The 24,218-nt window shown below is 38.6% G+C and overlaps 1 protein-coding gene across 5 annotated transcripts in view; it reads right to left on the bottom strand.

Moving 5' to 3' along the window:
• The window catches only part of RAPGEF6 (Rap guanine nucleotide exchange factor 6), a 133,059-nt gene that overhangs the window by 10,203 nt on the left and 98,638 nt on the right, over window positions 1-24,218 (bottom strand). For 2 of the 5 annotated variants that reach the window (XM_075056311.1, XM_075056312.1), the window contains 11 exons: window positions 23,819-23,833; window positions 21,075-21,315; window positions 19,573-19,956; window positions 17,298-17,509; window positions 16,277-16,400; window positions 14,142-14,165; window positions 11,228-11,448; window positions 8,626-8,817; window positions 7,035-7,169; window positions 5,518-5,631; window positions 1,812-2,037 (listed from right to left, as the gene is read on the bottom strand). In XM_075056311.1, coding sequence (XP_074912412.1) covers window positions 1,812-2,037; window positions 5,518-5,631; window positions 7,035-7,169; window positions 8,626-8,817; window positions 11,228-11,448; window positions 14,142-14,165; window positions 16,277-16,400; window positions 17,298-17,509; window positions 19,573-19,956; window positions 21,075-21,315; window positions 23,819-23,833 — 1,888 coding nt within the window. The remainder of the gene's footprint in view (window positions 1-1,811; window positions 2,038-5,517; window positions 5,632-7,034; window positions 7,170-8,625; window positions 8,818-11,227; window positions 11,449-14,141; window positions 14,166-16,276; window positions 16,401-17,297; window positions 17,510-19,572; window positions 19,957-21,074; window positions 21,316-23,818; window positions 23,834-24,218) is intronic. The other 3 variants (XM_075056314.1, XM_075056313.1, XM_075056316.1) reach the window with 3 other exon arrangements.

Genomic DNA, 24,218 nt, shown 5'->3' with positions numbered 1-24,218 from the left:
CACCATTATTCCCAACTCTTTACTGCACATGGCAGCAGGGAAGCTATTCCCAAGGGAATAAGAAGTCTGCAACAGGCATCTACAGGCTTGACCACAGATCCATAAAAATCTCGTCCACAGAAGCCTTCCTTTATCAACTACAGCAATACAGTGACTGAGAGAAAGCAGAGGAGTAATCACCTCTTAGTTTCAGGCTACTACCACCTTCTTTGCATTTATAAACTAAAACCAAAATAAGTGTTTAGAATAAAAACCAACTCCTTCCATGGCAGCGACAAAGTTGTTTAGACAGAGTGGAGGTAGTTGTATTTCAAGTACATTTGGAATTATTGGGCATAAATAACATTTGTGGAAATGGAGTGACAGATTCTGAAAACGCAAGTACAAAATTTCTTGTTTCAAGAAATGGCTGCTAAAAGCTCTAATCGCTGTCAATGCATCATTACGGGGAAAAAAATAAAGCCAGGTTTGCATGAATTTAGAATACATGAAGTTATGATTGCTAGACATTATTCAAGTCTCTTAACTATTTCTGGTTATGTTCACAAACACATGGGCAGCACAACATTAAAATTCAACACTATCCCTCAGCAGTTTACTGACACGTTGTGAAATCGAGGAACATTTCTGCAATATGTGCAAACTTTTTTTCCCTTGCTTTTCTATTTTATAAGTTTAGCATAAAAACTGCTTTCTTCCCTCCAAACCCCACTGAAACTAAGGCATAAAGGAACAACCACAAAACATGAACAATCTGCTTTTAATTTGCAAAGAGAAGTGCGAGTTTAGAGGGCAGCAGTGTCCTTGGTGCAATTCCCTCTACTTCAACCACCACTGAAGGTGGCTTTTCACAGCCAGTATGAAGGGGCATTTCGCTCAGGACACTGTTACTGCTCTGACTAAACTCTCGGTGTGTGTATGCCTTTTCTAAAAGGGAATTATTTTTGTTTATGAAGCACATCTTTAAATTCCCATTTTAGCCCAATGAAATAAACCGAATCACTAATTTCTTAAGAGCTGCATCACTTTAGCAAAGCATACACTAATAAGCTTTTTTACAGGGGAGAGACCACCACAGAACACTGGTGTATTATAATCAATTATACAGAAACAACATACAGCTCTTTATAGAGTGCAATCATAAAAACCTTATATTGCTTTAGAGATAAGCTATAAAAATTAGTAAGGAGCAACTCCACTGACTTGAATCCACAACATTTGAGAACAGAATATGCTCTCCCAAGGAATCCTTAAATCCTATGGATCAAGGCTTAACATCTAGTAAGACAAAACCAAAAATTTCCAGTTTGATGTGGCGTCTCAGGACAAGTTCTCATTGCACTAAAGTAACAAGACCTTGTGTGTGGAAACTCTGAGGAAGACAGCAGCAGAAAGCTTCCAGTCCACTAAGCAACAAATGATAATAATGAAAATCCTTAAAAACCACATTAGAGTATGTTAAGTGATTGGCACTGCTGACTCAGAGAGAACTGATAATATCCTATTCCTGTTCTGCTGTCTCTCACTACTGGACTAATTTGTTAAGTATCGTCCTAGCTTTTAACACATTCACAGTCTCCTGCAGAAGACATCCATCTGAACCCCACCGATGGGAACAAGCTGTTGTCTACCCAAGTAATACTGCAAGTTTCTTGGGAAAACAAGCTCTTCCCATACAGGGGAACCAGTACTCCAGCTTCTAGCAAGAGCTTAATAACCACAGTAGAGCGCATAACTGTGTCCCGACCAAAGCTTTGTTACCCTTTCTAACACCAGGACACCGAGCCCAACCAAAAGCAGTTGCATCTTACCCGGGGCACGGCTGCCCATAATCAGCCATCGGCTGAGGATGCTCTTTTCTCTCTGCCCCCCCCGAATCCACCACAATAAGAGATTGGGACAAACTCCTCTCGTCCTGCAGTGCTGCTGACATTGAGTCCACTGAGCAGTTGCTCACAATGCTGGAGCGGGATGAAATCTCACTGTGACTGGAATCCGAGAAGTTATCAGATTTAGTGGAAGGTATGAGGGCGTAGCCTAAAGGAGAGAAGAGAACATCTTGGTCAAAGAGCAATTCCAGTTTACTAGGTACAACAACAAAGTATTGACACACATATTTCAGCAAGGATATTTAAAAGAAAAAACAATCAAACCCTGTTTACATACAATCGGTCCACTGAACTTTTTAGGGTACTAAAGCTTCTAGCACCTATCAGCATCTATCACTGTAGTTTATTAATGTAAGCCTGGTGACACCAATAACCTACCTGCAACTCCACTACTCTCCAGACCAGAAGGTTAAACCTACATAAACAGGATCAACAGTTGCAGCATCAATAGTGAGTGGATGGATCAGATGTCTCCAATTTTGCAGGCACTGAGTCCTCTAGTATAAATGCAGTGCATTTCCCACTATCCCTCTGCCCTACTGTCGTATGAGACTCAAAAAAAGTTTTTGGCAGTGGATGAGGAGATGCTGACTAAGGTAAAAGCCAGCTATTAGCACTCAGGGATTAGCCATATGGTCCACTTCAGTTTTATAATCTGTTCCAAAATTAACAGAGAAGGAAGTAAAAGCAGGAAATACAACTTTGGCAGGAGCTAGACCAGACACCAGCGTTGCTCCCGCAGAAGGGAAATAGTTGAAGACCTCAACAGTTTCAGGGCAAAATATATAATGCATTTTTTCTGCTTTCTTACCCTTAGCCTCAAATAACTTCTTTCAAACACAAATGTATACAGCCTCATATATCCAACACCTCCTCTTCCTATTACCTGGAGTGAATATAAAAGAGACTACTATACTGGGGACTTCCATGGGCTCTGGCTACATATATCCTGTAGACACTTCTGCTGGTAGAGTTAAAGTGATTCCGGATGGGACACCTGTCCCCAGGCTGCATCAGAAAAAGCCCTTAGCATGGACAACTTGCCTAAATCATTTATTTTGATGACCTTAGAGAATCAGGGAAAGAACTGAAATGAACTGAAAAGTGCATCTGGGCTGGTCTGAGGGAAACCACACTGAAGTCCTTCAGGTTTAGTGCCGGGTCTCCCTCCACACAGGGCAACCTAAAAGTTGAACCATGTATCCAAGAGCATTGTCTGAATGCTTCTTGAACACCGACAGGCAAGGGGCCATGACCACTTCCCTGGGCAGCTTGTTCCAGTGCTTGACCAGCCCCTCAGTGAAGAACTTATTCCCTAATATTCAGTCTGAACTTCAAGCTTCCCTTCATGAACCCATGTTGGCTTTGACTCATGATCGCATGATCTTTCAAGCGTTTCTCAGTAACTCCCAGAATAATCTTCTCCATCATTTTACCTGGCACTGAAGTGAGACTGACAGGCTTATAATTACCAGGGTCATCTTTCTTGCCTTCCTTGAAAATTGGAATAACATTTGCTAGCTTCCAGTTGACTGGGACCTTCTCCAGAGTCCCAAGATCATTGACAAATAATTGAGAGAGGTCTAGCAATAACATCATCTGACTCTTTCAGTACCCTGGGATGAATCCCATCAGGCCCCATAGAGTTATGGGCCTTCAGTTGCAGCAGCAAATTTAGGATGTTCAGATTTCAAGCTCTCTGGAGTATTCATCTCTTTAGGTAAGCCCATGCACCATCTCACAGGCAGATCAAAGTTCATTCTCTTGTGCTGTCAGGCAACAAAATCAGGAGCCGTCTGTTAAATCGGTTTGCCTTTTTTTTTTTTTTTTTTTTTTTAATAAAGAAACCTCAAAACTTTTTGCTTCCAATAACTCTGGCCCACAGTTGCGGTTTGTTCCTCTTTATCTGAGGGCAAAAGGTCTTGGATTAAGGACTGTGGTGGTGTTTTGGAGTTTGTCAATTTAAATATTTTTTTCTTTAAGTTCCCAGTGGGTTTCTCTATAGCAAATCCACTGCACCTCAGGAAATATATTCCCTGTCTTCACTAGGAGAACAGAGTCTATGATATGCCTCACATTATGTGCATAAATTTACAAACTTAGAACCTTTATTTGAAAATACTGGATCATCAACTGCTTCATGTATAGGTAAACAAGCACCTGTAAATTAATCAAAACATGGTCTTTCTTTACAGGAGACCACATTAATACACTGTTGACACAGTCCTCAGATAAGCATTTTTTCCCAAATTCCTGCCAATCACTCGATTTCTCACTTCATTTCTACCTACATGTGCCTTTGAGCTGGACTGCCATATATTTACATCAATTAGGTGAAAATGTGAAATGACCAGGCAGTGTAAAAGCCACGCCAGTGATACACACAACTTAATACAGAAGACTGATGCCACTAAGTTTGTAAAAAATACAGAGATCATATAATATGGCATCTGGAGCCACTGGTATACATACCACTGAGCATACAGCTCAATTTGAGAGATTTCACAGCTTAAACTTGATTATTGCTGTACGATTTTAAGAGCAAATATGAGCATTAAATATCAATATTATCAAACTAAAGAACTGAACCTTATGAATGAAAGAAAACCATATTTAAGACCAGCATTTTTAAGATTAAATTTCAGTTTCCTTTCCTTTGACAATAACTAATACCTCATATTCTTTACTTTGTCTAATGGACTCCTTAAAATTAACACAACTGTACTGCAGTAAGAAATGCTCTCACAGTGCATCTTAATTCTAAGACACTCTCTTCAAGAACTTCAAAGATCTGGAGAACAAAAGGACTCCTCTTCATTAAAGAGATTAACACTATCTGAAAGCTGAGTCATTGAATAACAGCACATGTATATAAACAGACTAAATGCAAGTCTTTGCTGGGCTGAAAAGGTTAGCAGAAGATGTGACCAATGCAAACATACACCAACACTGGAAGTGAGCATTCAATTTACACCATATGAGGGACTATCTAGAGTCTAATTAAGAGAATGTTGCAGAACTTACTGCTTCATTGGCATTTGCAAAACACTAAGTAACAGAACTGCCACTGTACCTGTTCCTTGATTTTCTAAACTTCACATTATTGTCTTCACTGCACTGTAAGGGTGATTAGCTATAAATAACTGACACAAATATCTGGAAGGGAAGCACATTAAACAGCTTAAACACGTAAATGAATAATGCTAAAATAACTTAGATAAAAATCAGTGTATCTGACACAAAGTGGACATCATAGTCTTTCTTCTAAAAATGCATCATATTGTCTTCCTTCTCCTTCTAGACTTCATGCATAGGCAGTAAGGTGTCCACAGACTGCTGTTGCTATAGATACTTGCTGTACTCAGAGCATCACTGTCTTTCTCCTTTTGGTTTTCACCCCCTTCTGAGGCTTCAGTGTGCTCCGCTCCCCTTTTTGCAGTAAAAGCTGTTCTTTCCCTGGAGAAGCTTCTTTCCCTAAGTCTTCTAAACCGGGGTCCCTTCATTTTCCTGTGCTCACGCTCAGCTTCTGCCTTTTCACTCTCATCCTCTCTTTCTCTTTTTTCACTTATGACAGAACTGTCTCTTGCTTTGCAAATCATCCAAATTTTCTTTTGTAAATAAGCCCCACCTATTCCATAGCTGCGTTGTCCGCTGTTCTTGTTGCTGGTTTCACTGGCGAGTGACGAGGAAGAGCCAGAGAGATTCATCTGACTGCAGTTATCCGACCTTTGGATGTTACCAACTACAATAAAATACATACAGGCAGATCTTGATAAGTGATGAGATAAATAACAGCAAAAATAACATTCTGATTTTAAAACCTTTTTTCTTCAATCCTATTTGCATATCACTTGGGTATAGCTCAAAAGAAAATGAAATCTAAGATTAAGTGGAATGTGTTCATACCTAAAATTATGTCTTTCAGCTGTCTGTGAAGCACCTAATTTTAGTTCAATGAGCTGTTAGCACTACACATACAACAGGGTATGGATCACCTCAATCAAATTAGATCAGTGCTAAAAATATGCTGAGAGCAAGTTGAATTAATGAAATAATCCCAGAGAAAGAAAATATTATTTTCAAAGAACCAGATGAAAGTTAACAAAAATAACACATTTATAAGCAATGGTCAAAAATCTCAGTGGAGCTAGGTTTGGCAACCCAAGTAATTAAGCTTCTTACACATATGCTGTGTTTAATTAAAGTAAGTGGCATTCTCCTAAAGGAAACAGTATCTTGTGAAGGTAGAAGTGGATGGACCAGCATGATCTCCCACTGAGAAGGGTGAGAAGATGCAGTAAGTCACCATGCCATGCCATGCTAATCCAGTGGCTTTGGGCTGTCAAGTGAGTCAAAAGCAGCACAGAAGGGAGGGAGAAATGCCTTACACCGTTCGACACTGACCACACTGGCTGACTACAAAGTGGAGTTAAAAGATTTCAAATGAATTCCCATCCAAGGTTGACTAATGATGAAGTGATGCAGGTCTTTTAAGACGAAGACATCAAAAAATAAATATGGATTCTCAGGGCATCACGATAGACAGGGATGTATACAAAGCCCTGTGCACAAGAACAAAAAATATGAATAGCGTCTTGAGGATTTAGATGGATGCACTACTCTTGCGGCTACCACAACCATCTGTTCTGAAGAACTACAACAGCATTTTATCTCCAGCTCCATCTAATCACCTGATATTCCAGCTACCTTAGGCAAAAACATAAGATGTCTCAACAGTTTCTGTCCAACACTGTCATCTTCAAGAAACCCCCAGGTTTGCAAATCCCATTCATGGAGGTGGCCACCTAAGTCTGAACTGATATGCTGGCAGGCATCAGCACTTAGGATCTATTGGGAATGCTGTCAGAAGCACTTAAGCAATTTTTAAGAAAACAGTTGTTCCCTTTTTTAAATAGTAGGTGACTTTTAAGGCCAAAACATATAAATACATTGAAAAGCTATGCCTATTCATAGAAAGATCCAATTCCATTCTTGACATGGATATTCCAAGCTACTACTTCCCTTACATGTCATTACCAACAGATATTCCTGCCACTGCCCACCCTGGTTTTAGTGCAATACAGGCACGAGTTCCTGAGACGGATGCTGACATGTGCACTGTGAACGTTCACGCAGCACACGTACCTTTGCGTGGAGAGCCCTGAGGAGAAGCAGGTGGGCTGGAGTGCAGAGAAGATGCCATGGACATAGTGTCATCTGTTTGTTTCTTACTACTTACTTCCTCAGACAAGCTTAATGACTTCTGTGGGGACCCTGTACCTATGAAAACAACGGAATTGTTTACTGCATATTCTTCTTCTTTCAAGTTAGCAATACCTGTTTAAACTCCAAATAAGCACCCTGTTGAACAATCACCAGAGCATTCAGCAAAGAGAAGAGCAGATGCTCAGATGATTTCTGCAGGTGGAGTCAGTCTCCATTTCAAGTTTAGATCAGATCAGCAGCAGCCACTCCTACCGCTGGGTGCTCATCTGAAGTGTGTTGAAACACCCAGGTCATAACCAGAACCATTGCAACAGATACACTAGTCGTGGTTTTTGCAAAGGACTATAAACTGTGTAACGTGTAAAGCAGAGGAAACCCTTGCCCATGACACCATTGGGACAGCGTTAAAAACAATTTGGGTCATAGCCAACAAGTCAGTTCAAGATTTTCACAATCAGGAGTTCTGAAATCAGCAGTCATGAGCACTACACACAACTTAGCAAGTTTAGCAAAACCAGTAAACTGGTGCTGTGGTATTTCTTGTTTGCTACTAGACCACCTTGCAGAGGACACAGTGCTGAGGAGTTCAGTTAAGTTCTCAAGAGCTTGTTAGATCAACACTGAACACTTAACACACGGGAATGAAGAAACATCTCTCTGCAAAGCTTCTGGAACATATCAAGTTGCACAGGTTTTTAAGAGGAGACATGAAATAAATACTAACTAGAAAACTTTATATGCTGCAATATATTGTTTTTAGAAGCTATTTTAATGGATATTGATGCTCAATGTATCATAGAATCATTTCGTATCATTTACTGACTGCAACTAACTTTATTTAATAACCCACAATTGTAGCTTTCAAATGATACAAGTTACGTAAATAGGTCAAGAGCATTTTAATACATAATATTGCTTTGCAACTAGCAAATTTAGAGACAGAGAAAAATTGATGCTTACTAGGAGCAACTAATAACATATGTTGCTCCATTTGACAATAATGTTGTTATAATGGTGCTCCAGACGTTAAAATACTGAATGTCTGTGATTTGTTTCAATGATTTCACCTAAATATATTATACTTCATTTTGTCATGGAAAGAAACAAGCAATGTTGTTCTACTCTGTTTGTGCAAAATCTCTTCATAACACAGAAATACACAGTAAAAGACTTAGTACATCTGACCTGTTTGAGAGAGAAATACTAAGATCACTTCAGTTACAACATGTTCTTTAGTTCAAGAGAAAAAAGAGAGTGACAAAACAAAAGCATATTTGGAGACAGCACCTTATCATTACCTGTTGTAAGAAAAGTTATTAAAGACTGTGCAAATGACTAAGTAAATGGCACGCTCTCTTAAAACACAGTAATATGCTTCAGCTATTTTAAAGTGAATGAAGTAAATGAAGCACAATGGTAGCTCAAATAATCCACCCAGCTACAAACAGCTCCACCCTCTTATCTACTGCATTTATAAAACACTCCAGACAGGTGAACTGAAGATACTCACTGAATGTGACATGATCCTTTGTCAGTCCCTTTTTCCTGCTGGGGTATAAATTCACAGTTGGAACCTGAAGAACTTGACTCATCCTGTTTTGTTGATGCTGATGGGCTTTAGTGGTTTGGCCAATTGATCTCATGGGTACTGGAGACATTTCTGAGGATTTCGCTCCTCTTCTCTCACTTAAATTCTTTGTCACTGTTACAGAAAAATTGTATATAAATATCTTGCACTTTAAATTGCAGGATTATTACAATTGTTCTGAGTACAACCATCCAGACAAAGCAACCATGGCATGAAGCAGATAAAACATATCTGAAACCATTTCTATCCCAAACACACCTGTCTCATTATACTGAGGAGGCCGTTACATGAAATGGCATTAAAAAACCTGAACTCTTTAAAGTGTCATACAGGTACTTTATCAAAAGACAAAAAATATTATTTATTTCCACAATTAGAGTCCGTATTTAGATGTTCGTACGTAAGGTGCAAAATATAACAGCATCTCCTTCAAAATTACATAATGCCACCGAAGGGAGAAGGAACGGTTGTTTTGCAATTGGCATCAAAGCTTTCACTAGGTGGCACAATTGATTTGCAACACAGAGCCTCGATTCAGTTTCTACTTTAATCACACAGCAATTAATAAACTCTGAAGTTAAGGCCACCTGACTTCTCCTTAATTTCCCCTGGAAAAGTCTGGATTGCAGCGTTGCTGCTGCTCATTCCTTCTGCAAGCAAGGCCAGGAGAATCGTACTACTGAGATAAGAGACTGGGGAGCTGTACCTCCTACTTCTCTGGATATGTGCAAAAAACCCCAAATCTGCACAAAACCAATCTGCAAAACCATGTACCAGGCTCCCTGATTCAAAGCTACCTGGTCAAAATATAAATGTGGGGAAACGCTCCAAGTGCAGAGGAACTGCCCCGGGAGCAGTTCAGGGCTCCCGCTCCACCAGAACAAAAACCAGGAGGGGGCTGGCAGTTCCCTTGTGCTCCACATCGCTTCCCATCCCTTCTGCTAGCTCTGCAAACTATGAGTATAATCTCAAGCAGGTCAATTACCTGTGTTTTGGGGGTTTGGGGTGTTTTCTTCTAGGTTTTAAAAATAGGTACTTTAATAATACGCCACTCTACTATATATTTACTTGTATATCCACTTAACCATTTTATTTTTGTGAGGTTTAAGAAAAAAAGGACTTGATTTGCTTAACTACGTGGAGTAAAACAGTCAGTATATATTCCCTATTTTTACTTCCAAATATCTACGGCTAGCACTGCGCAAACAAGATTTTATATGATTTAAAACAATTGAAAAACAACGTTGTAACATTTCTGTTTGTCTCCTGGGCATAGTATGGCCACCTGTTATGTTTGTACATAGATCATCTATCAAGAGTTCATCCTGACATGCTTTAATTTATTGTTTTGGTGGGGGAGTAAAGCATAAAACCCACAATGGTGTCACCCCTAAGCAGAAGCATTCTGTGCTATTACATATCTGGCTGAACACAGCACAAGCAGAACACCTCCATTAAAAGTGTACGATGCCGTGGTTCAGAGCTACCTGTGATTTCTGGTGACCTCAGGCACAAGGCCAGTGTGAACACACAGAATTGAACATTTTTAAAAAAGGAGTCAAGTATGGCCATTTCCAGGATTCTTACATGTTAAATGTTAAAAAAGGTAATGTTAAAAAAAATTGCATAGGAAGGCACCTTAGGAAATAACAAGGATTTGCATTCTTAAAACTGAATAATGGAAAGGACTTAAAATTTTACCTTCAAGATGCCATCTCCTAGTCATGCTTTTAACTTAACCTCGTCAGAGACAAAACGGTATTTGAGGACAAAAAAAGTCTTAAAATGCTGCATTTGGACAACAGACAAGCATGAAACATTTTGATTAGCAAGGCTGCTACTCTTTCATTTTGGAACAAACCTACCTTTCAAACAAGTGAAAATTTCTAAGGATCAAAATAAAATGCAATTACCATTTCTCATTTTTAAATAAGAATTTACTGAACTGTGTAAGACAGCAGGTCAGATAACAGTTTCTTTAGTTAGACAGTTGCACAGGAGTTCAAATTATGGAAACTGTCCTGCTGTAGCCCTCAATTTTTGACCATCAAGCCATGTCAATTCCATCAGTCAATATTGACCTAACTTCTCCTTCTCAACAATCTTCATTTATTCTAAGCTGTAATCCATTGCAGTTTCTATATTGATTTTGTCTCTCTTCATTTTCTTGCTGTTCATACGGAAAACGCTACTTTTATCCTTCCTAATTCTGTACAAGGACAGCAGGGCAAGAATAGAGCTAATGTACTATTGAATTTCCTTCCAGACTGATGAAAAGACACACAGTTTAAGAACTAAAGGTCAAAGCAGAAAACATCGCTGAAGTTTTCTGAGCTCAACCAAGACCCGAAGATAAATGCTGGCTGGCTGAAACTGTTAGTATGTGAATTGACAAACAAGCACTTACTAGAGTATTTTTTCTTGAAGGGAGAAGAGATAGATCTTAAGTGAGTATTTCTAGGGAAGGAACAAGATTTTTATAAATTTCATAGAGCGTGACATCTTTCTAGATCACTGTACTTACGAGTGCTATATGCAGGCTCACACTGAAGTGACAATATTTGGATCTTTTCTTCGTCTGTCTCTACATTCAGGTTGGACAAGTACTGCTTCACCTTCCTTGCCATCTGGGCATCCTCGTACAGCTTCTTGGCATTCAGAAGCGAGCTGCGTCGGGCACGTTTTTTGTGAGCACCTCCCTGTACATCCAGCATGTTCGAGTTTGTGCTGCCCTGGCTCAGAGATCTATAAAAGAAGAGAGCAAAGCAGTAAATTTTTAGTTCTCAACAGCAATGAGGAGCTACAGTAGCACACGCCAAAGCAGATTAATACCAATAATCTTCAGTTAGGGCTAGTGCATGCTGATGCAAATGAGTTAAAAAGATGAACAGCATTAAAACAACACTTGTCTTAAAATATTCTGGTAAATTGATAGCAGCAATTTGAGTCTAGAGAAGGATTGCATACAAAAGTGTGGAGCTAGCAAGAATGAGGCACAATGCTGCATAAAGTACCCAGTTAGCTCTGCTAATGAATCGCAGTCTTGTTCTGCAAAACCCACGCTATTTCAACTGCAGATTGTAAGAGTGGACAAACTTGATAACTTTGTTGGTTTAAGGCATTTGGTACCCACTCTTTGCATCAGGCTTACAACAGAAACTTCTTGCAATTCAGCTGAGTACAGAAGTGAGCGACTATCGTAATCCTCTTAGAAAACTGAGCTTCTGACAATGTTTCAAGCAGAGGAAAAATTATGTTAAATATGCAAAGTACATTACATTACACACTTAACTTCTTTCTCCAACTAAGTAAAAACATTCACAGAAGAGCAGCTCATTAAAAAAAACTTATCCCAACAGAGGTCAGGAAGACAGTGATAACGTACATGTGCCCAGACTTGTACAGACTTGCATCTATGAAAGACGACGCTCCTCAATGCTCCTAAGTTTGAGCTGCCAATTCTATCAGCAACTGAAGCAAAACCAAATAATCCCCAAATTGTTAACGTACATCAGTTACTCTCCCTGACGGTCACTCCTATTCACGCCGAATCACTGCCCAAACAACTGATCTTGGTGTAGGTCAAATACACACATCACTTCTGTTTCAACTGTCAAAAGTCCTATGGCCACACCAGTCCTAATGCATTTTTTTAATAAATGGAGATCACAGTATTACACGTAAATTTTAATGGAAAGTGTCAATAAAGTTGTATAAAGTTGTTTATTTGTGGGGTTTTTTTAAACATTCAGAAGAATAATTTTATTTTAAAAGGCTAAATTGTTTGTAAAGATGTTTATCAAGATCTTGGGTGCCTTTACAGAATCACAAGTGGCAGAATAAACAAATCTCCAGGACAGAAGAGACATAATGGCTGAAAGAGTCAGAATGAAACCTATTGTTTGAGGAAGTCTTAAGCAAATCAAGCACACTGAGCTTAAAAAATAAGAAATGGTGGGAAAAAGCTGACTACAATATTTTCAATGGTGTTAAATAAATCAATCTAAGAGAAAATATAAGCTTAAAAACTGGCAGAAATTTATTGCTTAATTAAATAAAAAAGTAATGCTATTATAGGCAAAGAGCAGCAAAAGGCATGATGGACTGTTCACAGCTACTCAAACCAACGGGGCACTCCTATGGATAAGAACAAAGCGAATACCTATTATATCATGAAACAGGAAACTACGTTACATTTATTTTTAATAATATAAATATTTTATTGCTTACATACATACTCTTGTTTTTTTTTAACTCTGGACTTGACTTTTTAAGGCAATTTAATTCAATTTCCTTTAAAAATTAGTTTTCCTTATTCACTTGTGTGCACAGTAATCCCAAGGGTGTGAAAATTAGGGTGGTTTCAGCTGGGTCCTAGGTATTTCTCCCCATGAGCTGCACCATGAGCAGCTGATTATTGACCACCTAACGCTGCCCGCCGAGCTCTCCCGCACCAAGGGCATCCACACGTTGCTGACTTCGCGTCAAAGACCAGTATCCAAACCTGCTCTCCCCACTTTGCCTCGCACAAGTCCCAGCACTGTCCCCATCACTGTTGGTGGGGATAAATCCGTTTTCTGCACGAAGAGCCTGGATACTCTTTGCTGACAAATCACGTTGCCACACCAGGCTTCCTCTGCGACTTGCAAAGCGATTGTAGGGAGGGCAAAGCATTTCTGCTTCCACCCTCTATGCAAAATGTCAACATACTAATATAGAGCTGGCTTTAAACCAGATGCCCACGGTATGAAAAGAAGTAGAGTTTCAAAGTGCCAAGGCACATAGGCTCACAGATAACAGCTCATGGGCAAAAATACACATAGGAACACATAAAACATGACTACAATGTCATCTTAAAATCACTGCCACGTGTCAGGAATTTCACTAGCCAATCTTAGTACTCTCATTTGTAGTCACTTCATTATTCAGTCCTTGCACAATCAAGACTCCCAGTGAAATCAATGAGGATTTTGGTGTATGACATGTGAGATACATTTTAAATATATGCTAAAAATAAACACTTTGAAGCCTGAACTCAAACTTCAGGGAGGAAATTACTATATCATTATCACAATTCAAAGTATCCTTATAGCTTAAAATGCAGAATGGCTTAAACTTTTCTGTTACATGTTAAAAAGCAAGTTATTTATTTCCCAAAATAGTTTGCCTTCCAATATAACTGCACAGCAGGGGTTTTTTTAAATGCATAAAGCCAAAACTCAAAACAACTTATCTAGTACACAAAAGCAACTCAGAATTTTTACAGCTGCAGTACAATGTTGACTGTAACCCCTTAGTCCTGTTTTCCAAAAAATATGTATTGCAGGGTTAATAAAATGCATGCTGTATTTCAGATGCATGCACTAACGAGGAGGATGCAGTATGTTAAGAGTTGCATAATCTTTATTTATCTTAGTTGCATTCATCTCTACACTTACCCCAAACTTCTCCACCTCTTCTTCCTGTAAGCAAGAGCCATATACATTGAAGCATGTATTTGAACAGAAAAGCACAGGAAAAAAATAAAACAGTTGAGAGTCAGGAAGAAAGATGTAGACAGGAAAGAACAGAAAAGAAAAAATTTCTATACAGCAAAATTCTTCTCAAACAATAACACAATGTTTAATGGAATGCAAGGCCAGGACTTGCTCAAATACTTTAATGTGGAAGAACATCTATCAGTTTTTTTTTTTTAAGTTTAACCTATGAATTTAAAAACCAAACTCGCATTAAATTTTCTTGTTAAGTATTTCCCAGAAGTCAAATTCAATTTTGATGGAGTGAGTGAAAACTGTTTAACTTATTCATATTGCAGAAAGTGTGATTAAATTAATTTATTCTTTGCATTAGGACTGCAGTAAGCATATGAGAAATCATCATCAGTATTCAAGTTTATGATGTTGTTTTCTCCTTGATTGCTTGCTGGGAAACAAGCTAGTTGCCAAATACACACTGAAAAACTAGATGCACTAGATGCTCTATATTAATCGGTAATGAACTTGCTAGGAAGTCTCATGTTACCACTAACATCTTTTCTTGTTCTTTTTTAATCTTCAAAAGCATTTATTGGTGCTTCATAACACAAACTGATAGATCAAACACCAGAGGCGATGAAAATGAATATAAATGATGTGAAAACATGGAATTATTTTCTTTTAATCTTTGGCACTATCTCTAATATTAGATGCCTAAGCATTTTATGTCGGTGTGCATAATTTAAATTACGGTCATTAAAATGTGCTCTGTAATTCTGAAAAACATACTATAGGTAACTATTTACTATTAAATTCATTTAATGATTAGACTTCATTAGGTCTTTGAATGTGCATGGGGCATCAGGGAAATTTATTTATAGACTGATTTCATCTGTGAATGCCAAAGTTTCCGAAAAGCAATCATAACTTAGAGTATGTAGCTTTATAACTTTGTTAAAATTTTGCTAATTCAAATCCAATAGTGTGAAGGTGAATCTCCACTTTGAAATGAATCCATCTTTAAACAACATTAACAAGGGATCTGTTATTTTTGTCTCAAACCTCAACTGGACTAATTTTAAACAAAATAGTTATGTTTCCTGATAGTCAGCCTTGAAAACAAAAACCAGACAAGATTTGTGATCCTTTGTGAATCGTGACCATTGGAAGGCCAGAGGGAACCAAATCTCTATGCTCTTACATATGCTACGTATTCAGCGCAGGACATCGTCTTGTCACCAACTCCCCACCCGAACTGCATCCTGAGGGGGTTTTGTCCGGCCCGTTAGTCTGAGAGGCAAACTAACAGTGCAAGGAAAGGACAAGACCCGTCTTCTCGGCAGGGATCTACAGGCATCAGCACCCTGCACGGACACAATGGAGTCGCTGCTGCTTTTAGTTCAATCAGTGGGAAGCAAAACAGATGCAGGAAAATACTTAGTTCCACTAAATATAATCTGGAGCTAATCAGCACCAGATTAGAAGTCATGGTGTTTTTATTCTACAGTTTGTCAACACAGAGCCTGACAGATATTGTGCATCAGAAAAAAAACAAAAAAAAAACAAAAACCCAAAAAACAAGGAAAAAATAAAACAAGAAAACACCCTACACCTGCTTACAGCCTGAACATACCAATCATTATGTAGGTGGAGCAAGCTGTGCTTAGAACAAATAAAAAATATTTTGTTTGGTTTTTAATAGGTTATCAGTGTGGTTTTGTTTTGAAGCAACATTTCAGATTTCTACATGGGTGATTTAGGTGCTTTTTATATAGATAATATTATACCCCCCTAAATATTGTGTATCTCTCAAAACTCTACTGACACTAGCATTTTATTTAGCAAAAATATGAATCATTAAAATTAGAACGTATTCTTCTTTGCTTTTTAAAAGACAACAAATTGGTTTAGTAGTCGTTAAAAGCAGGTCTTGGAAGCATCAATTGTATTGCCATAATTTGATGAAGATTGCGGTTCTGATGGTAAATGTCAATGGTAAAGTTACACAATGAAATATTAACATACTGATGCACACACAAACCCGGATCCCTACCCACTCTGAGACACCTTCAATCCTACTGCCTTTCTAAATTGCACACCTTTGTCTGAACATTACAGCTGGATCCATGTTTGCTGAGGTCATCCTGACAACTTGGCGAATTTCTTTGGCAATCATTCTGAGTTTCTCAAAATTTACCAGGCCATCCACTTTAGAATCATTTCCTGCATAATTGAAACACACACACATGTAAAAAAGAGAGTAAGAAACACTTTTTTAATGGGCAACGTGCTTCTAAGTCCCCCACATTACCCTTCTTCCCTCCCTGCCCCTCCATCAACAAAACTGCTTTAATCAAAATAGCAAGAAAACAGGAAACTGGCAAAACAGAAATGACGATCAGGGTCACTCAGACTACCTAGCATTGCTCTTGTTAATCTATTTCTACGGTAACAAGTATTAGTAGGAGGAAAAAGGAGTAAGTGAACTATGCCCAAATTCATTGGCATAGATGTTAAAATACTATAAACATAGAACTGACATCACAGCATTCACATTCTGAAATAAGTTCAAATAGTTCTGAAACATCACAACCAAGAAGCGGGCATATTTGGAAATGCTTAACCTTAAACAATTGTGAACAAAACTTTGTGTAAAAAAATGGGGAAAAATGGAAATGTTTAAACAAAAACCCTTGAAAATGCTGAAAGCAAGAGTAGGAGGTGTTGTATCATCGTAGCTGTCTGAAAGCCACAACATGGAATGAAAACGTAGGAACATCTCAGCAACAAGTTTTGGTAAGAGAAATATATTTGAAATACTGTAACTACCAGTTAGCACACTCACCTACTCTTCCGTCCTAAACCTTAAGACAGCTGACTAAGATTAAGCATTGCTTTTAAAATATTAAAAACATGCATTTAATCTTTAATTTTTGTCTAACATCGGTCCCTTGCATTACGCATTCCGAGTTCTATTTTACGTTACTCCTATAAAGGATGCATCAAAAGCATCCTACTGGTGGCAGCTTCTTTTAGACACTGGTTGAGTCACGGAGCACTGAAGAAAGGGCTAAAGCATATTCAATGCTTAGTTTATTATTTCTCTATGTTTGACATTACCTTCATGTAGAAATGTGATATCCTTCTTGACAACAGGAAAAAGTGGAATAATTGGAGGCTGCATACTCTGGCTGCTAAGGATGTTGCGGTATTTTGCCATGTTTCGAGATGGATCAAATAGATCTTGAAGGTCTCTGAGGTGCTTTTCATACTTGCTTGGTAACTTTTCCCAAGTGCCTCTGAGACGTGCTACGGGTGCTAGATTTAATCCACTGTAAGGCAGATACGTATCATTATTAGCTGTTAGAGGAATCATTACCTTTCCTAAGGAAGTAAAGGGTTGGTTTTTTGTTTTAAGGATTAAAAATAGCTTTCACAAGGTTAACTGTAAAGCTGGGTGAAGGCCAGGCTGCAAGTTCATCACAATAAACCTCTGCTGTTCACTCCTGTGAGCAAGCGAAAAAGAGAACTGTAAAAAGCATGGCTGTTTCCTATTCACAAGGTACGAATTTCAAGTTAGCCTGCCAAAACAATCTCTCTGTCCTCACAGTACTGATGCTCATTTAATTTAAAAACCACTTCTCTCCTGTAAAAATGTATACCACAATAAGGACAAGAAGGATGAAAAATTAATGAGGTGAACACACAGCTACAGGAGCAAGTGAGAACAGTGCACACCTTATCCCAAGCAGAAGTGGCAAGACTTAAGAGGAGTATGTTTGGAGCATCTGTAAACAAGAACCAACAGACTGAGAATTAGAAGCAGGAGACATGCTAAAACTTGTTATCATGCCCTCAGTCTCATTAAGTAAAAATGTATCCAGAATTATCTGGATGCAATAAAAAAAAAAATTTTAAAATTAAATATATCCATCCTCCTATCATCATTTGTCACCAATTTTGCTCAAGAAATTCTGCAATGACTGCAACGTCCTTGTAGCTGCAGAACTGGAAAGTGATATTCTCCAGCATTCACCAGTAAACCCAGAATCATACAATTACTGAATTTGCTATTCTAAGAGGATTTTTTTCTCATTTTGAAAACTTCAGAAACTCATTTTGTATTTTTTTTATTTTTTTATACAGATTTCTCTCCATACTATTGTCAAACCACAAACAAAGCCTTCTCTCATGTGAAAAATCAAACATATACCACCACACAGCTCCTCTTTTACATGCTACATTAGGATGGTTATCTTCCTATTTCATGAACCATATGGCATCGTACTGACATGCAATGCAAGGCAAGGCAAGATAGAGAACCCCTGTGGCATATGCTAACAAAAACATATTCCTCTAGAAATAAGGGTAAAACAAAATACAATTTATTTGCTTTTTTCTGACCAAAGACCACTTCAGTCATGGCCTGATTAGACTGGACTAAGCAGGAAGAGTCATTTCTCCACCTACAACAAACATGAGAAATTATGGAGCAGAATATAGGAATTAGATTCAGTATCTACATGTGTATTTCACCATGTAATGAGTAGCCACAGCCCCAGTGATTGCCCTGTACCCTTTAAGGAAATTCATGAATTCTTTAATGTATGACTAAACAGAAGCCAATCCCATTTGATAAACTGGCTAGACATGGAAGAGAATATTTAAAAATAGTATTTTCAAAGATAGTGCTGGTGCTGGGATACAGCATGAATCCAGATCTTTGTCTGATGAATCACAGTGCCTTTTTTTTTTCTTGAAGTAAAACCTGGGTATAAGATAATTGCAAATAAAGGAAATGCTGAACTCATGCTGTTAAAGTAGCAGCATCTAGGGTAAGTCAGAAGAGAAAGTCTAAATGTGCAAATGAAGAGGAAAAAAAATAGAGAAGCAAGCAGATGACAGGAAAGAATGAAAAGGAAAACTGAACTAAAACAAGACTGATTTGAGGAAGTCCTTACAATGAAAGGAAGAAATAAAGTAATCTCATCATCACACATATGACTCAGTGCACACTGAAAAAGTAACAATGACTGAAAAAAGAAGGGAAATTGGGCACCAGAATCACAGAAAATGACAGCAATGTTCAGGCAGGCTTCTGAAGTTCATCAATCAAACAGTGCTTTTGTCCAAATCTTCTCTTTCCCTGCTAGGTAACAGTTAAAGAAGAGACAGTCACATCGACCACCGCAATAAGACTGAACCTCTGAGGCTGAGCAAGCGACAATACATCCCTTGTACAGTCTGGTTTTTTAAAAGCTTGGTAATTCCCTTAAAACCACCCAGCACCATCGGTAATCTGTTCAGGATATACCTATTTCTTTTCCTTCCATTTAGATTAACAGAATTGCCTTTGACAGCACAAATCAGATATGACAAATGGGAAGTGTTTTACCTTATAACTGCGAACATGGAATTGAAGTTCTTGCATTCTCGACAGTGGAGGGCAATTTTAATGAAATGCTTAATAATCTTCATTCTTTTGAGTTGGTTGGGCTCTGCTAAAATTTCCATGGCAACCCAGAACGTCTCTTGATTTATGACATCCTCAAACTGTTTCAGGTGAGCATTTCCTGTTTTGGAGTCCAGCTTATAAAGGTCATCGATGTATTCTGTAGGCTCAATATTGCGAAATAATTCAAAGTCTCTCATGGAAAGTTGAGTGGCGACCTCAATGGTGCTCAGCTGTAGGAGGGAAATTTGGCTTTCTCTCAGTAGCTCTTGAGCATCCTCATCTGAGCATAAGGTCTCTGTCTCCATATTGTTTTTTAGATAATACCTAAAGAATAATTGAGTTACAATAAAGCATTAGAGATGCTCTTCAGAGGGTTTGTGACACTGAACTATACCAATCAACGTGGACTTTACTGACGCTGCAGGGGTGCTTACATGAGAGTATTTGTGCGTTGCTGTTGACAACCCAATGTAAGAGACAAAGACAGAGGCAAGAAGGGTCAGCATAACCTTGTACTCTAGCTAGTAGAAAATGCCATCATTACTGAAGTTAAAAAAACATTTCAAAAGCTGTTTTAATCTACCTCTTTGCTAATATATCCTATACTGTACTCCGTAATATGCTGTAGCTTTCACCTTCAGAAAAAGGTCAGTTACTTTTCCATTTGTAAATTCAGCAATGAAATAACATTTTAAATAGACGTTAGTCCTGAGAAATCTCTTGTTAATGTATTTTTCCATTTCTTACACAAATTTAAGTGTGGTTTCTTACATAAATTTAGTGTGGCATATTAATATTTACATGAAGCACATACATTTTCATTTCCTGAATACTACCTGGAAAATTCATTTCCATGGTCCCAAGCAGATGACTGAGATATACAAAAGTTTATTCCTCATAAATTCCCTCTGTTGCCTAGCAAAGACAACTAAAGAACTTTTTACTTAATAAACTTTCTTCTGGTATGGATCAGGTCATCAGATAAAACTGAAGCACTTTACATTTCAGAAACATTCATAACAGTTTACATAAAAATGGAAGAATTTATCTCAGGTTAGTATCAGTTCATTGCAACATGACATCACTAAGAAATTAATTGTATGCTTTAATCCTGAAGTACATGTGGAAAGTGTCAGAACAAATATAACTTTTTAAGTGTAAACTACTATACACATTATCCTGATCTGCTAAATTTAGCTGTCATCAAGCAAGCTTGCTGCAGATTTGGGGAAGGGTTTTTTGGGTGCAGAAAAGGAAGATGAAACAAGGAAGAAAAGAGGAGAGGAAAATGTAAGTTACTGACATTGACTTGCTTGTTCTTCTAACAGACACCCGTTTATTTTAATTAAAACATCCCTTCATGATGTTTCTTCTGGATGTTTCAATCCTAAAAGGCACAGGCAAATAAATCCAAACTGAAATCACAACAAGGGCGCATTTACCGTCCGTTGAGTTGAATCCTGTCGGCCAATTTGGAGAACTGATCTGGGAGTCTCCGTTGTTTGATGACTCCCTCGGGGCTGACAGACACTTCGCAGAGGGAGTAGGTCTCCGGGGCTCCCGTCAAGTTGAATTCGTGGACAGCGTGACTCACAACCTCTTTTGCTGTAGTGTCTTTGCTGATGATAATGTAACAACTCTGCTGATCTGCTTTGAAAACTCTTATTACTTGATCCGGAATATCTAAAATAACAGAGTAACACCTTTAGTGTGTGAAGTTACTTTTCCTTTGAAAAGACACAAGGTCATTTACTGTCTCATTTGATAGCCAGAAAACAAACAAACAGCTAGCAAGAAAAAGCAGCCATGCTGGACTTGACAAATATTCATTAATATATTCAGTTGTTTCCTTCAACTTTGAGAGGAAAAGAGAGGACGCTTCTCCTCTCTGCATTTCCACACTCAATTACTTTATCATCCCATAACCACAATCAAAGTACAAGACATCCGGATACATTACTAAGCTGTGCACTGTCCTTCTCAGCGTGTCTCAAAAACTTTGGCAGCATTGTTCCTTCTTTGGCTCTTTTGTCTTTGCGAGAGCCAGAACCAACACGCGTGCCAGGGCACTCTTCCCAGAGGTGGGAAGCCATCGAGCCCGCGTCGATGGGCTGCGGGCAGGAGGACGCGAAGAGGAAAGGAGATTTGGTAGCTCCCATAACTAGCTGCAAACTTCTACACTCCCTCTCTCACCCTGAAGGAACTAAGCTGCTGCCAGCAGTTAATTCTTTGGCTAGTGTACTTATTTATAGCACATTTTATGTATTATAAATGCACTGGAGAACAGCTTTATCTGAGGCAGCCTAGAGCAGGAAATAAATATCTAAAGAAACACACGTTTAATCTACAGCTTGATGACTGGAAATAATTTGCACCATTAGTTATTACAGAAGGCTTGATTTTCAAAATAAAATTGGAAAAAAAAAAAATGTCAAGAGTCAGAGTGCACGCTAATTTAAAGCTCCAGGAAGCACGGTTTATCCCCTCCCTAAACTCTGAAGACTAAAACTTCACAAGTTTTCTGCAGACCTAAGAAGGTGGGAGGCTCTCTCTGAGCCCTCAGCCACGTCTTCAGAGCCTGCAGCTATTCAAAAACCACGTTGGAGGCAGATGTGCCATTAACTCCTGCATCAGAGACTCCCCACGAGAGAAGTGAAGGGCTGTTATTACAGCAGCAGCCTCCAAAACAGCCCTTCGCTTCTCTCCCTGTTATTTGACCAGCCTTTAATAACCTCAGCGATAAAGTGCCAAATCCACGGATCGAGGTATGTGACCTGCCACCCAAGGGGAGCCCCCGGATCGCCCGGCAGGGCAGCGAGTGCCGTGGGGAGGTAACGACCAGGATTCCCTCTGTCCGAGGGGAATCGGCACTTCTGCCAGGCGAATCATCCTGCCGGGCTGTGCACCAAGATCGTTCCAGCATCAGCTCTCTGAGCACCGAGTTTTACATGCTGCTTACCCCATCACCTACACATTAATTCTCCTCTGCCAAAATCCACTGCTTAAGGAAGAAATTAAGACCTCTCTCAATGGGGCAGTGACCTTGGGGTTACTTTTTTCTTGTATCAGGACTTAATGGGTCTTATGGGGGCAAGTAGCAGGAATTTCAGGGCAAAAAGTAAGCAGGTCATTTATGAGCCAGCATCAAAAGTTTCCAGCCATTGGAAAAAAGAAACATCAGCTCTAAATAAATTGGAAGATGGGAGGAAACAGGGTGTTAGGAAAAAAAAAAATCTGATTGAAAACTAAACCTACTAATAGTTTCATTACTATGACTATCACATTACCAGAATAGTCTCATTAGTAGTTGAGGACTAGTTGAATTTGAAAAGCTCCATGTATACATGAATGGGGGCAATAAAATGAAAAATAAATATTACGCACTTATTTCAGAGTTAAAGTGGTGAAAATGACACACTGGATAATTTGGGGAATGCCTGCACTCATAAAAATCATAATAAATCAAGAGAAAATGTAAACATCTATACCTTGGTATCAATATACCTAAAAATCAGAACACACTCAAGGTATCAAACCAAAAACTGTAATATAATTTGGGGGGGGGGGGGGGGGGCGGGCAGGGGGAAGAAAAGAAAAAAGAATCACCATGCAGCCAAAACTTCACCATGCAACCAAAACTTGGTGTAAGTTGTGATGGGTGAGGGAAACGTGTATTACAAGCACATGTCTGTCTTCATGGTCTTTGCTTCTAAGCAGGTAAACATTAATAAAAATTATTTTCTTATGCATTATTCATCTTATGTTGACAATACAAACCAGGTTTCAAGTTTGCATGCGCATAATTTTAGTTATACAGAGTCCAAGAGAAGAACAAACTAAATCTCAAACTACATTATCATCTAAAACTTCCATTTCTATATAAGGGATGTAAGCAACCTCATTCCTTTAAAGCAAGGTCACAGAGAAGCGAAGTAACCTACCAAAGGTCATTCAGTGTGTCGGTGGCAGAAATGGGAACAAAACACAGGTCTTGGCCTCAGCACAGCACTGTGCCCATAAAGAGAACCTACGGATTTGTTTAATTTCAGGGAAGATTACAGGGCACAGGACTATCTAATGCCTTAACAATAATAACTATGTCAATGCAACATATGACAGTGTTAAGTTTAACAGGCAAGCCATGCAATATTAAGGTCTACAGGATGCTATACATCAGGATACTTACAGTAAAACCCAACAGCTGCAGGTGGGAAAAAAAGAAAAAAACTGTGTCAACACCAAATCAAGATTTAGATGTTTACAAAACTTATCAAGTGTATGTAGTACACTGTCAGAAATATTTTGGTTTTCTCTGCCATTCAAAAATGACAACATATTTGTTACTGTAAATTTAAAGTAAAGGTAAGAAGGACTAGTTATCAACATTTCATATTCTGCAGTAACTTGTATAGTATTAAATGAAGATTCTTAGAGAACATGTGTGTAGGTCTCATGCAGACAGCAAGAACCTGCATTTGCAGCAAAAAGGAAACTTATTTGCTATGGATATTTATGCACTTGATAGGATATATCTGTGTACATCCCTTTTAAAGGGGAAATCTGCGAGTTTACATAAACATAAGTCA

This window comes from Buteo buteo, chromosome 24, assembly GCF_964188355.1.
Source record: "Buteo buteo chromosome 24, bButBut1.hap1.1, whole genome shotgun sequence".
Taxonomy (NCBI): domain Eukaryota; kingdom Metazoa; phylum Chordata; class Aves; order Accipitriformes; family Accipitridae; genus Buteo; species Buteo buteo.
This window is presented reverse-complemented; position numbering and strand designations above follow the sequence as displayed.